Source organism: Nicotiana tomentosiformis, chromosome 11, assembly GCF_000390325.3.
Source record: "Nicotiana tomentosiformis chromosome 11, ASM39032v3, whole genome shotgun sequence".
Taxonomy (NCBI): domain Eukaryota; kingdom Viridiplantae; phylum Streptophyta; class Magnoliopsida; order Solanales; family Solanaceae; genus Nicotiana; species Nicotiana tomentosiformis.
Window position 1 is genome coordinate 53861877 of NC_090822.1, and position 13927 is coordinate 53875803.

The window sequence follows — 13927 nt, forward strand, 5'->3', positions numbered from 1 at the left end:
CTTTGCATGGGCCGATCACGTGACTTAATAATAACCCAGGTGTAATACCCTCCCCAGACCCCACTAGTGAAATTATACTGGATTATTGTTGTCGTCGTTGTTGTGTAATACCCTCTTTTACTATTCTCCATAACTAGTACTAGTTGATTTCAAAATATTGAAATCCAGTTCGAGGAGACCTTTTAAGAAATCAGTTTACATTAGCTAGAAATTTTAGTATACTAATTCTTTAGTTTTAAAGTACAATCAATTAATTGATCAACTATTTCACTAGGGGACAAATCTAAAATTCTGCATTTTATCTAGCCAAGCAAAAAACAGACTAGAAGATCAGTATAATGAAACACACGTCATCTGATTGATATGTCTTACCAGTTTTTAAGGAATAAAAGAAACTGAATTGATAAGGCTTCATTTTGCTTCAAGCGAATCACATCCTATATAACACAGTTAAACACTCTAGTGTATACCAATAGAGGCATTTACAGCGACTTGGGGGACAAAGGAGAGGCACGCCCGGTGGGTCTTTTCCCAGTGTTTCAGCAAAGGCTTTCTCATTGACAGCATTCTCATGTAACTCTTTACAAAACCCAAATTCAAGGAGTAGATTTTCATGCTTCATAATGCAACACCCACTATGCCATCCACTCTTTACTTGGAAATTTCCATCGGCATTCAAGCCTATGTACAAATATAATCACAATTTTGGGGGACAAGCAATTACGCCTTCCCCAGGTCAACTACGTATGACCTCAAAAATGAAAAGAATGAACAAGCTATACCGAAAGAAGAAACTCATTTTACAATTACACACCAATTACTGACTTACATTATAATGCAATGCTCTTCTGAGTTTCATGACGGCAAGGATAGGGGATGATCACCCTCAAAAAGTGGGAACCCCAAATTGCAGCAAGCATGAGAAGCAAGATTGTAGATCATTCATGAAGTGCTAACTTCCAAGCTGCCGGAACAAGTTAAGATTCAGCAGGACGAGACTGAACCATGGAAACATCCAAGGGCACTTTTCCCTTTCAGGCTCCAGAATCCTGAGAGGTCAGCATTCGGATGTGTCCGCCGAGAATAAATCAGAAGCTCCATGAAGAAGCAAAAATTCAGGAGATATGGGGGATGGAATACAACTTTCTAAAATAATTTTGATTTCACTGGCATCGTACAATCAATATCATCCTCAAGATCACTAAATGAAATTTCCTCCTCATTTCCCGTTAAAATTCCAGTGCCAGAGTATCCTTCTGACTCTTCAATGTCTTGTAGCCAATCATCCTCATGCTCATCATAGTCCAAGAATGGTGGTTTAGAAGAAGGACCAGCCACCAATTCCTTATCTAAGATCTTACTAGGAGGATTTTCTTCGGTAACAACCTTGTCAATAAATTGGATCTCTGTACTTCCATGTTCGAGCTTCTCAGTTTCAATGTCAGGAGTGGTCTCAAATGGAAAACTCCTTTGGGGCATCAAAAATCTACAGTGAGCATCTTCGGATGAGGTGGAATCGAAGTCTTCACATGGCGAATACGTGCTCTCCTTCAAGAGAAGCATATTCATACCAAAAAAATCTGAGTCGGGTTTTGTCTTCTTTTGGAGCTCTCGCATCCACATAGCCCTTGCTTCCACAAGCTGAGAAATGAGCTCACAAAAATTAATAGAGCACAGAGACTAGCTAATTATCACATGACGCCTTGTAGATACAGAATGTAGGACAAGTAAAATTACAACACATTCATCATTGGAACTACTCTGGTGATGCACAATACCCCATTATCGGGCAATACTCTTGGTTAAAGCTACTCATAACCAAGAAATAAAATTGCTTCTAGCAATGATATCAGGGGCTTGAACCAAATCAAGGCTGTTTCAGTTTTACCTGCTCCCGAATATCTTCTCCTTTAAAATAACTAACACAGATGAAATCATTAACTTTCTGGACGGCAACTCAACCAGCTGTTTCTTTAAACTCATAAATTGACCCCAACAAATCGTGTTTCATGCAATTTTTTAGCAAATTGAGTTGGGTTATCTGTTATCCACATGCTTTTGAGCATAACTAATTAATCAATTGTGATTATCATCAAACACTCTGGTTGGATTTTCAAGAAAATCCATTTGGGTTGGTGAAGAATGATGATCTTATAAGGCAGAGCAGAGTATTAACAAACCTGGGGTGTAGACAACAGCTCAGCATCATGTTTATTGAGTCTTGTGTGAAGAAGAACAAAATAAACCATCCAAAAGTAACCCTCATTCATATGGACAGGGCAAAGTTCATTTCTGAGAGCAGCTAATCTCGGTGCCAGACGTTCAACAGCAAATCCATGCTTCTGCTGGGCTTCAGAGATCTCAAAATCTAAACGGATGAGAAAGAAATATTAATGATAGTTTTTTGGAAACATAACCACATTTTACTACTTAAAAAAAATAGACCAAGATATTATTAAGTATCAACACTACCTCAAAGATACATAGACATACAATGCATACATCCATAATATACATCAAAGGAGACTTTCACGGTTGACCCTAGCATGATCAACAAAGGAAGAAAGAAGATAATATACCAACCAGCAAAGGCAGTGATTTTTGAAAGCAAATTAAAAAACTCAAGCCATGCTGCAGACCAGGAAATAGATGCAACATCAGCGCCCTGTCTTTAACGTATGTTTTTGACTTGCTTTCTATTTTATCCATCTCATCAAGAATTAATTCATTCCTCAAAAAGCAAAGCTTAGTAGTGTTTCTTATTGTCAAACTAGCATATCAGAATATCACTTCTATTATTTGACATCCGATGTGATCTTTCCACATCCTATTCACATCTTTTAACTACTATTATAACAGATCTGTACCAAACTCAAATACAATCACTCGGTTAACTTTTCTTCTGTAATCTCCATGAAAATTCAACTAGGTCAAGCAACTACGAATGAAAGAATAAAAGGAACAAAGCCCATCATTTAAATTTACATCATCAAATGTCTTGCTATTCCACGAGCCTAAACAAAAAAAGGAACCATATCAGGAGTAAACCAAACTGTGCTTCCAGCTGACATTCTTTGATCCTCTCAACCTAATACGAATGTGCTTTTCGGCCACTGTTGTCAAAGTGTCGATTAAGGGCGCTTAAGCATTGAAGCCAGGTGCAAAACAGGCTGAGCACTTTGCCTCGCTTACCTTGCAGTTCACTGCAGTCACCAAAGCGTTAAGGCATATGCCTACCAATGGGCTCTCTCCTGAAGAGACCACAACTAAACAATAGATATTTTACTTAATTGTAAACAAATTTAATTCCTTTGTCCATGTAAATTTTATTTCTGCTTATAGCTATATTCTTAATATACATATGTATCATTTTATTTCATCCTTTATTTGCACTTTTCTTCCCTAAACCCCATGCTTTAATTGCATTATGCACTTAAAGCCCAACAGAGCTTAGCTATTTTATGCACTTTTCGCTTTGGATAATACTGTTTTTGGCTTAATAGGATGAGATCAGCTTGATTCCAACTCAAGCAGTTCTCAAACATTTCAGTATTCCAGTTCAATGTAGTAACTGCAACTGAATCATCAACATATTTTGAAGCACCATTATGGATGGTAATTTGATACCAAGGCTTGTATTGTTAAACTATAGAAACAACCTCTGCCGACTGCAACAAGTACTAATAGAAAACACACTTATCAAGCATCTCCAGCCAGGGGCGATGCCACCTATTACACTGTGTATATAAGTAAAATATTGATTTTAGATGTATAAAATATATATTGAACACCCTTTGTCAGGAATTTTATTTTTACTTATTTCAAGTCTGAACACCCTTGGAAACATTTCTGGCTTCGCCACTGTCTCCAGCATTTCACTTTATTATATGACTTAGACTTTTATTAAAAACAGCTTTCATACACAGTACTATCTTTTTGTTCCTTATCAGTACTGTTTTAGCACCGGTTTCCATGCTCTGTACTTTCTCTATTTAGTCAATTAATTTTCGAATAAGATGGGTCAGGGGTAAAAATTTTCCTACCTAATCGGAGGTCTTTCGAATGCAGTTGTGAATTTCTCCAAAGATAAATTCAGAAGGAATCACCCAGAGTGCTATACACTATAACCTTGACGTCTGCTAGACAAACAAAGAAACAAAAATTTGACAAATGTTTGCACCAATTATCAGTGATTATAACACCTTAATCACATTCTATAGACTAAACCATCCATTTTAAGAACATAGTCACCACAAACTAAACAATCAATCAATCAACGACTCAATCAGAAACTAGTTGAGGTCGATTATATGGAACCTCCATATCCATTCAGCTTTATTCGAACCTGATCCATTCCAAGACTAAGTAATTTATCCAGGCTTTGGTGACTAGTGGCAAGAGCACAATGCCTGATCTGGGTTAGGTGCACTTAACCAGTTCAACCCTACGCCAAATCCAGGGTAAGGGGTGAGGCCATTATTTACAAAATTTCAAACTCTGCCCCACTGGTACTAAATAATTTATCTTACAAGGTTGAAAAAAGTAATGAAACAATCAAAAACTTTGTACCAACAAAAAATGTAAAATATATACCGTCAAAGTCGTCTTCCTCTAAGGGAAAATCCAACCAAGTCTCGGGATGATGAGCTATATTCCTAGCGAAGCCCAATGCTTCATCAGTTACTCCAACTGCATCATCAAACAAACTATCCTCCTCCACTTCATAATTCGAATATTCTAGAAAAACCCCCATGTCTCCAACATATTCCCTCTCTTCCTCCTCCGATTCACCACTTGAACCTGATCGATCTACCGAATCTGTCCGGTCCAGATCGGCATCCAAATGCTCCGATTTTACCCTCCAAACTGCCGCCGTCGGAGGTGGAGGAGGAGGTGGTGGTGGCGAAGGAGCGAGAAATGAAGCGACACCCCATAGCTGACGAGTTAAGGTTTCTTTCAGTTCGGACAAGTCTTCCTTAACACCCCCGCCGCCTTCGTTAACATCGGAGGAATCAACGTCATTACAATCAAATCCATTTTCTTCTAAATCGATTTCCTGGTAAATTAAAATTTCATTTTCGTCTCCTTGAGATTTGGAGGAATGAGTGACGACGTCGTTTTTGTCTTCTTCCTCCTCTTCTCTTTCATCATCGAGATGGAGAGTGGTGGCTAAAGAACGAGGGAGCCATGATGACATGGCTACAGTAGGCTATACTTGTAATGAAGATTGGAATTTGATTGGATCGAGGAAGAAGAGGACATTTCAGAAAAAGTGCCTTGCATATGATTTTGATTTCTGTTATTTTTAGCTCTTTTCTTGTATTGGAGATTACGTGGATTTGGGTCCCCCATATAAAAGAAAACTCAAATTTTAAAGATTTGAGCCCCCAAGTTTCAATAAATAGTTGGTTGTACTATTTACTTTCCCTAACGGCTTGTTTGGATGGTTATTACGCAAATTGTAGGTTGAAATCTTGATGAAATCATGTATCTCCTTTCCTTAGTTGTTCTTCAATCACTTCATAGCTCAAAAGTCCTATGAAAATCATGTTTTTGGTATATTTTTACCCTGTAGGAATGAGCCTAGATGAAACTATCCTTTCTGAGCTGAAGTGGAAAAATTGGTAAGCAAAAAAGCACAGGCGCGGCGCACCATGATCTATCCATGTGGAGAACTTCAGAGAATCAATTTTGTCAGACATGCCATCAACTTGCACTATCGCGCTGCGCCATGCGGCACAGTAGTGTATTTTTCTTTGCTTTGAAAATTTTCTCACTTTTTAACATCCAAACTTGGTCCTCGATCCCGAACTCAATCCTGATTTAGTTCTTTGGGCTTCTATCTGGCTTCAAAGCTCCACCATATCCGTTTTAGCTCTAAAATTGCTTCCTAACGCGGGAATGTCACGCCCTAAACCTGGGGAGGCGAGACCGGCACCCGGTGCCTCACTTATCCGAGCGTACCAACTTGAGACTGAGGGGCACTGAACGTACAATGTCATACTTTGGCCATAGGGCCACATTGCAAGACAGTTTGTGAAACAAAATATAAAACTGAATAAAAACTAGATCTGACTGAACATCAATATAAAGCTAGGCCGACAGGGCCGTCATAACTACTACAGCTAACAAACCAAAAAAGTATACATACAAGGCGTACAAGCCCAACTGTAAGGTCCTGTAAAAAAGAATTCTAATGATTTAAGATTTAAAATGTGCCAGTAGTATTTGGGAATAATATATTCGAGTATTAAACGAGACCTATGGGATATAACCACATCATTTAGAAATAAAAATATATGTTTAAGGTGTGTTGGAACATATTAAGGAGTTTTGTGAATATAAAGAATTTGTGTGTAACAAGTTGGATACATTAAATGGAAATGATGTTATTATGTAAACATGGTTTCATACTTATATGAAGGTTTGGAAGTCAATTTGGGTCTATATCATAGCAAGGTATTAATTGAGGGTGAGTGGAGAAGCAAGAAATCGAAAAGAAAATAACTCGGAGCGTGCTAGGGACAGTGCAACACGCGGATTGTGGCACGCGATCCCTCTCAGCAACGTTGAAAACCAGTGAAGTATAGGCATTTGGCGCTAGCACTGGCACGCTACCCCCACCTGAAGATTTTCCCTTAAGTACTCACCTTGGGGGTTCATTTTCCCCATTTCACTTGGACGGATTTGGGAGCTCTTCTCCACTCTCTCAAGACCACCAACTCCTCTCATCTTCAAGGTAAGCAATCCCTATTATCTTGGTATTAAATTCTATCATTTCTACACTAGTATTGATGAGATCTACACATAAAATACCTAGATCTTCAAGAAATTTCTTCAAGAACTCAAAGGAGGGTTTTGCAAGATTTCTTCTAAAAGGTAATCCTACACCCTTAGACTTACATGTATGGATATATTATGGGAATATGAGTATGAATTAAGTATTGAAACTTATGGAATGGTGATTGGAAGCCATAAGTTTCCAATTTATATACATAACCATTGTAGAGATTGAAAGGTGATTATTTGATGGAATTTTATTGGTTGGGTGTGGATGGATGGTCATGTATGTGATGTTGGAAGTTATGAATTGTTTAAGAATGATGGTGTGATAAATTTTTGGTAAATGATAGTAGTTGGATGAACTAATTCTATGGTTAAGAGATGTAGAGATTCATGCCTACTAGGTGTTTGATAAAATGCCTAAATGGCCTAAATTATGGAATTTGTTACTAATATTGGTCTCATTGGATGTTGTTATTGTAGATTGAAGTTGCTTAGTGTAGTGGATCATTGTAGTATCATTAAGGGGCGAATTCCAGGTATGTTGGATAAACTTTCTCTCTTGAAATTGAATTCCATAATGTTCCCGTAAATTCCAAATGTGGTTGTCTCAAGTTCCTTATTCTATGTTTCGAGTTGTTCCCAATAAATTCGATTGTCCCGAATAAGCAAAGTGATGAGAATTATGTAATCAAAACTTGTCCCGAATGTTCCTATCACATTATGTTATCCTTTGGGAATGTGTTCAAGAATGATATGTGTATTAAAATGCTATGTCTTTGAGTCGTGTTTCAAATGAAGGTTATGATTCCAAATTGTGTGAGAAAATCTCAATGATCTTAAGACTCTTAATTGCTCATATGTGTACCGAAAGTCTTGATTGAAAATGTCTTATTGTTGATAATCTATAAAGATGGTTGGAAGCGAAATAAGTGAATTAGGGATATACAGTGTGGCCAACGTGTCAAGAATTTAAGTTATGATTGTGGCTAGTAGTGCAAATAATTTGAGAGGATGCGATAAAGAATATGAAATGAGCCTCGACTCAATTATTTAAAAATGAATTCGAAAATAGAATTGCCTAAGAGCTTTTGTACTCAATTCATGCCCATTAGTGGCTACTTTAACTAATGCTTTGCTTTATAAATATATCTAGTGTGATTCGAGTTCTTACATACTCGTGTGTTAAAATTGTACATTGTCATTTCTGAGGAAAAGTATGGTAAGAATAAATAGTGTATTGATTGTTTTTGATTTTGATGTGTGTTTCTATTGCTGGTTGGTATGCCCCATTCTTTGGAAGAAACCATTTGTGTTTAAAGTTCCCATTACAAATGGATTTGAAGTATATGATTTCTAAAATATTCTATATGTTGATATTTGATGGTGATCTTTGAAATTGAAAGATGTGAAAGTGTGGAATATGAAATGCGGCCACCGTGTCAGGAATAAAGAATCTTGTGAGTGGCCAAACGAGCTAAGGAAATATTATTGTTATGAGTGACTGGAAATACTAATGAGAATTTATACAAAGTGAAAGATGTTGAGGTGAGTACAATTGTATTTATGTTACCTTTGTGTGCAAATCAAATCAAAAATATTTTTGGGAGCATCATTATCAAAACAGAGGAAGGGTGGGTCATAAGGCCCGCACCTGAAACTACACGTGCCAGTGTAGGGGTGGATTGTGATTATTCCCCTTATTTGGGATGAAATTGAAATATTGGTGAAATTGTGATTATTCACCATTATTTGGGATGAAATTGAAATATTGGTGAAATTGTGATTATTCCACTTAATTGGGATAAAACTGGTAATAGTTGTGAATTGGAAAAGTCAACCCACGTGGCATATGTGGGAAGGCGGCCTAGCTGATCGGGTGGAGATCGGACGCCATGTTGCGCACATGGTGGTACTACTCTTGGTAACAACTTTATTTCGCATTACATGTAAAACCACATTATTCGTGGGGAGATGGCCTAGTCGATTGGGCATGATTGGACTCCGTGCTAACAAAGATGGTGGTATATTGGTGCTAATGATCTCCCAACCAAAAATATATATTATTATCGTATTTTGAAAATTGTTATGTTGCAATTGGGCATTTGGATATAGTTGGTTATGACTTGTTGTTTCTATGGCTTTCCTATTCTTATATGGTCATTCTATTTTGAAAGAGGACTTTTAGCTTTACATACTAGTACTATTCTATATGTACTAACGTCCCTTTTGCCGGGGGCGCAGCATCTTCAATGGATGCAGGTGGTTCATCAGCGGTCAGCTTTGGTCCTCGTTAGCAGTCACTCTCTTTTGGTGAGCCATACTCTATTCCGGGCCTGATGTCATTTGATGTTGTACATTGTGTTTTGAGGTATAGCCGGGGACTTGTTGCCGGCACTTTCATTCTTCACTTCTGTTGTACTTAGAGGCTCCGTAGACAGGTTGTGGGTGGTATTTGATGTGGGGAATTGAATTAGAACTGTTGGTATTTGGCAACATGTTTTTCATTAAATCTATAAACTCATACTATTTTGAAAATATTGAATGGTGTTGTTAATGGGAATGAAATGGAAGTTGTTAATAAAATCTTTTCATGTGTTTGATTAATGGAGTACATATCCTCTTTATTCATGGATGAGTTTGGGTAGAAGAAAATCTAATCGGCTTGCTCGGCCGGGTTCTCTCGGTTGAGCGCCGGTCGCGCTCCCCGAGTTTGGGGTGTGACAAACTTCGTATCAGAGCCTAAGGTTTTAAAGTATCCTAGGATATCTCGGAGCCGTGTCTAGTAGAGTCATTTTTATCGGTGTGTTGTCGACCACATCTATAATGAGGAGGCTACATGGACATTTAGGAATTTCACACTTCTTTGATACTCTAAATCGTGCGATAGAGCTCAAGATAGGAAGCTAAATTCCTCGTCATGTCTCATTTTCCATATGAGTAACCCATGGGTTTAAGGCAACAAAGAGGGAATGAAAGAACCAGTTGCTAAGGGAAGTGCTTAATGTCACCACGCCACCAGATCATGTGGTGAGAGAACCTAAGAAAAGAAAGAGGGTTGTTTGTACCAATAAGCCAGAATGTTTGATTTGCAAGAAGCGCCACTTGGGGACGTGTTTGATGACTCTTGAAATGTGTTATGGTTGTGGAAAGAGGGGGCACAAGATGAACAAAATGCCCTAGGTTTGGTACACCTAGCCTCGTCTGCCCGATATGCGGGCAGGAACATTTTGCGTCGTGTTGTGAGTATGCTCAAGAGTGTGTTAGGGGTGGTAGGCTTGGGAAATTCCAATGGCCCACATAACAAACCGGTATAGAGATTGTTACTCCCGTCATGAAGGCTTGGAGAAAGAATTGGGCGAATGTTTTTGATATATGCAAAAAGGGTAAATATCAGATCAGTGGGGCGAGTCAGTTTAGTGGACCTCATCCCCGTTGTGTGAAGTGTATGAGATATCATTCGGGGGTATGTCACTATGGTACCAATGTATGTTATGGATGTGGAGTCGAGGGGCATCAATTAAGGTATTTCCATGTCAATCTAAAATCATCATGTAACTCACTCATTAGTACATCATTATGAACACCAGATTATTTTCCTTGTTGCATAAGTACATCCATATAGAAGGGGCTTACATAAATATGGTCTTAACCAAAACGTTGCATGTACCTACTCTTTGAACGAGGCACAATATTCGTGAAGCCTCTTGATCACAATTCTCTTATTTACAACCACTTGAGGAATTGAGTTTTATAATGATTCTTTGGAATGAGTTATAACTCTAGGTTAATACTTCCCACTACTTCCCTAAATTCTTAACAAGGGACTATACCTGATGAATTTCTTACAGAACCTTCTGATTCGAATGGATAACATCTGCTCACTTGTTCCTATGCACGCACCGTCATAATATTTACCTATGTGGTATCATATCTAATGTAAAACAGCCTAGTGTTGATATCCTTCTTGAGCTACTCTTTTTCTCTCCGGTGTATGTAGTTCCTATGATTGGAACAATCACTTTAATCCTTTGTGAATATTATCATGAATCCTTTTCATTGTCTAGTAACATGAGAGCATATCTTAGCACCTATCATATACACCTGTCAATTGAAAGGGGTCATTTGTTCGCATAAAGTTTCTGGGAAATTTGAAATTTCACAAATTCGTCACAGGAAGATCTTGTGGTTCGCCCATCTCAGTATGACTTTCATGTCCACCTAGATCATGCCTTAGTGAGTAACTCACATTGTTCCTAGCATTATAGTTGCCCATGAAGTGGCCTAGTATTGCAGCTTGAGAGTTGTTATGGCAAAAACATGTCTAGCTCACAGCAAAATGTTCATTCTCTCTAACCAATACATGATTTCACTTGTGTGAGGTTGAAAGTTAAGCAACCTTATGATGAGCATATTGAATTGAAAGACAAATTCGTCATAACTCTAGTCCTCTCATATAAGATCAACTATTGGAAAAGGTTAAGTTGTGAGAATGATAATAATCTCACAAGTGTTCAACTTCTTTTTCATCTCCATGGGCTTGTGACATAGATTCCTTGTGTCAGTTAATGTTAAGACCCTAATGCAATTTCATGCATTTTGAAACCCATATCACATTCGGGGTGCCAAAATATTCTCATTTCAAGTTGAACTGATTTTTTTTTCTTACATTCCAAGAGGCGACTAGTGTCACATACTTGGCTATCTCTTCTTGAGCACTACTATTGTCGAACAAGGCACATATGAAATGAAACAATTATTGTTGTCCTTTTCATGACTCATTTCTTTTAAATCTCAAAATCATGAACATGATCCCTACATTATCAATGCCTACTAGGCAACTCTATGCCTCATTTGTCGAATCAATGATGTCATCACAATAATTAACCATGCCAGTGCTATTGGTAGTAACCTTCATGCCTCTTAGGATATAGGGGGACAACGGGTAGGAGAAATGGAGGTTTGGGCTCTAGAAGGATTTAGGGTTGCTCAGCACATTGATGGATTCCTAAATAATTCTAGCCAATCTCGAACTTCGTTGTTCATATTTATAATAACTTATGGGGGTTGAAGGTTCAAATATGTCAAAGAAGAAGCATCATCTCATGATCAAACATATTTGATAAGAGTTTTATGGTCATATTCAAGATAGCCCATCTTAGACTAATTGTTGGAGGTTGCCAAAGATTTAGTTTGGGTGTTCGGCGTAGGGATGTAGAGTTGAAGAAATTGAACGGGTTATTCTCAAGATTTTCTCTATGAATATATTGGGTGAATTGTTAAGGAAGGTAAAGTATGTGTAGTCACATTAGGACTTATGAAATCTTGAAGCAAATATGCCGAACTATGAGTATGATAATTCCCCATCATTGTCATCCATGTACCCGGTGTTTCATGTGTCTATGTCTAAGAAGGTAGTTGGAAATCCTTGTCTATCGTTCCGGTGAAAGCTAGTGAAGGTGAAGTTATTGGATAATTGGCCTATGAGAGGCACTTAATTTTTATCCTTGTTAGATAAGTTCGGAAGTTGAGATTGCCTCCGTCGTGTATTATGGTGAAGTCTGTGAGTTGAGGAGGCCACCTCGAAGGCCGAAAGTGTTAAGGAAAGAAAATGTTCTCGCTTGATTGTATTGTCAAATGATTGTGAATCGAAAGGTACTTTCTATGTGTTGTGATTTAAATATGTGCAGCTCATGTTCAGATATAACTTTTGGTAATGTAATGCCCGAAATGTTAAGATTGGTTTTATTGATGTATATTATGATGACTTGTTGAGTTGAGGACATATGGTTAGGACTGGTTTTTGGATTCTCTGGCAGGTGGATAGGTCCAATTACAGGGGAGACTCTGGCGAAATTTGTGAAAATTTAAGGAGTTAGTCAAAATTTGGAACTGATGGTGTGTGAAGTAACAGTTGGGTCACATTGGATGCTAATGGCGGATCTTGATCCTCATTCGAGGACGAATGATCCTAAGCGAGGGAGAATGTAAAGCCCCGTAAAAAAATTTTCCTAATGATTTAGGATTTAAAAATGCGCCAGTGGTATTAGGGAATAATGTATTCGAGTATTAAAGGAGACCTATGGGATATAACCACATCAATTAGAAATGAAAATATATGTTTAAGGTGTGTTGGAACATATTAAGGAGTTTTGTGAATAGGAAGAATTTGTGTGTAACAAGTTGGATATATTAAATGGAAAGGATGTTATTATGTAAACATGGTTTCAAACTTATATGAAGGTTTGAAAGTCAATTCGGGTCTATATCATAGCAAGGTATTAATTGAGGGTGAGTGGAGAAGAAAGAAATCGAAAAGAAAATAACTAGGAGCGTGCTAGGGATAGTGCAACGCGTGGATTGTGGCACGCCAGCCCTCTCAGCAACTTTGAAAACCAGTGAAGTATAGGCATTCAGCACTGGCACTGGCACGCTACCCCCACCTGAAGATTTTCCCTTAAGTACCCACCTTGGAGGTTCATTTCCCACATTTCACTTGGATGGATTTGGGAGCTCTTTTCTACTCTCTCAAGACCACCAACTCCTCTCATCTTCAAGGTAATCAATCCCCATTATCTAGGTGTTAAATTCCATCATTTCTACACTATTCTTGATGAGATCTACACATAAAATACCTAGATCTTCAAGAAAGTTCTGCAAGAACTCAAAGGAGGATTTGGCAAGATTTCTCCCAAAAGGTAATCCTACACCCTTAGACTTACATGTATGGATATATTATGGGAATATGAGTATGAATTAAGTATTGAAACTTATGGTATGGTGATTGGAAGCCATAAGTTCCCAATTTATATACATAACTATTGTAGAGATTGAAAGGTGATTATTTGATGGAATTTTGGTTGTTGGGTGTGGATGGATAGTCATGTATGTTATGTTAGAAGTTATGAATTGTTTAAGAATGATGGTGGGATAAATTGTTGGTAAATGGTTGTAGTTGGATGAACTAATTCTATGGTTAAGAGGTGTAGAGATTCATGCCTACTAGATGTTTGATAAAATGCCTAAATGGCCTAAATTATGGAATTTGTTACTAATATTGGTCCCATTGGATATTGTTATTGTAGATTGAAGTTGCTTAGTGTAGTGGATCGTTGTAGTATCATTAAGGGGAGAATTCCAGGTA

General features: G+C 37.8%; 1 protein-coding gene across 1 annotated transcript; it reads right to left on the reverse strand.

The window, feature by feature from the left end:
* Positions 1–537: 537 nt before the first annotated feature.
* LOC104094342 (uncharacterized) lies at positions 538–5353 on the reverse strand. Its single transcript, XM_009600265.4, has 3 exons — positions 4594–5353; positions 2181–2368; positions 538–1641 (listed from the first exon to the last, which is right to left on the reverse strand). The coding sequence occupies exons 1-3, from the start codon at positions 5195–5197 to the stop codon at positions 1147–1149; spliced, it is 1287 nt and encodes a 428-aa protein (XP_009598560.1). The 5' UTR covers positions 5198–5353; the 3' UTR covers positions 538–1146.
* Positions 5354–13927: the final 8574 nt, after the last annotated feature.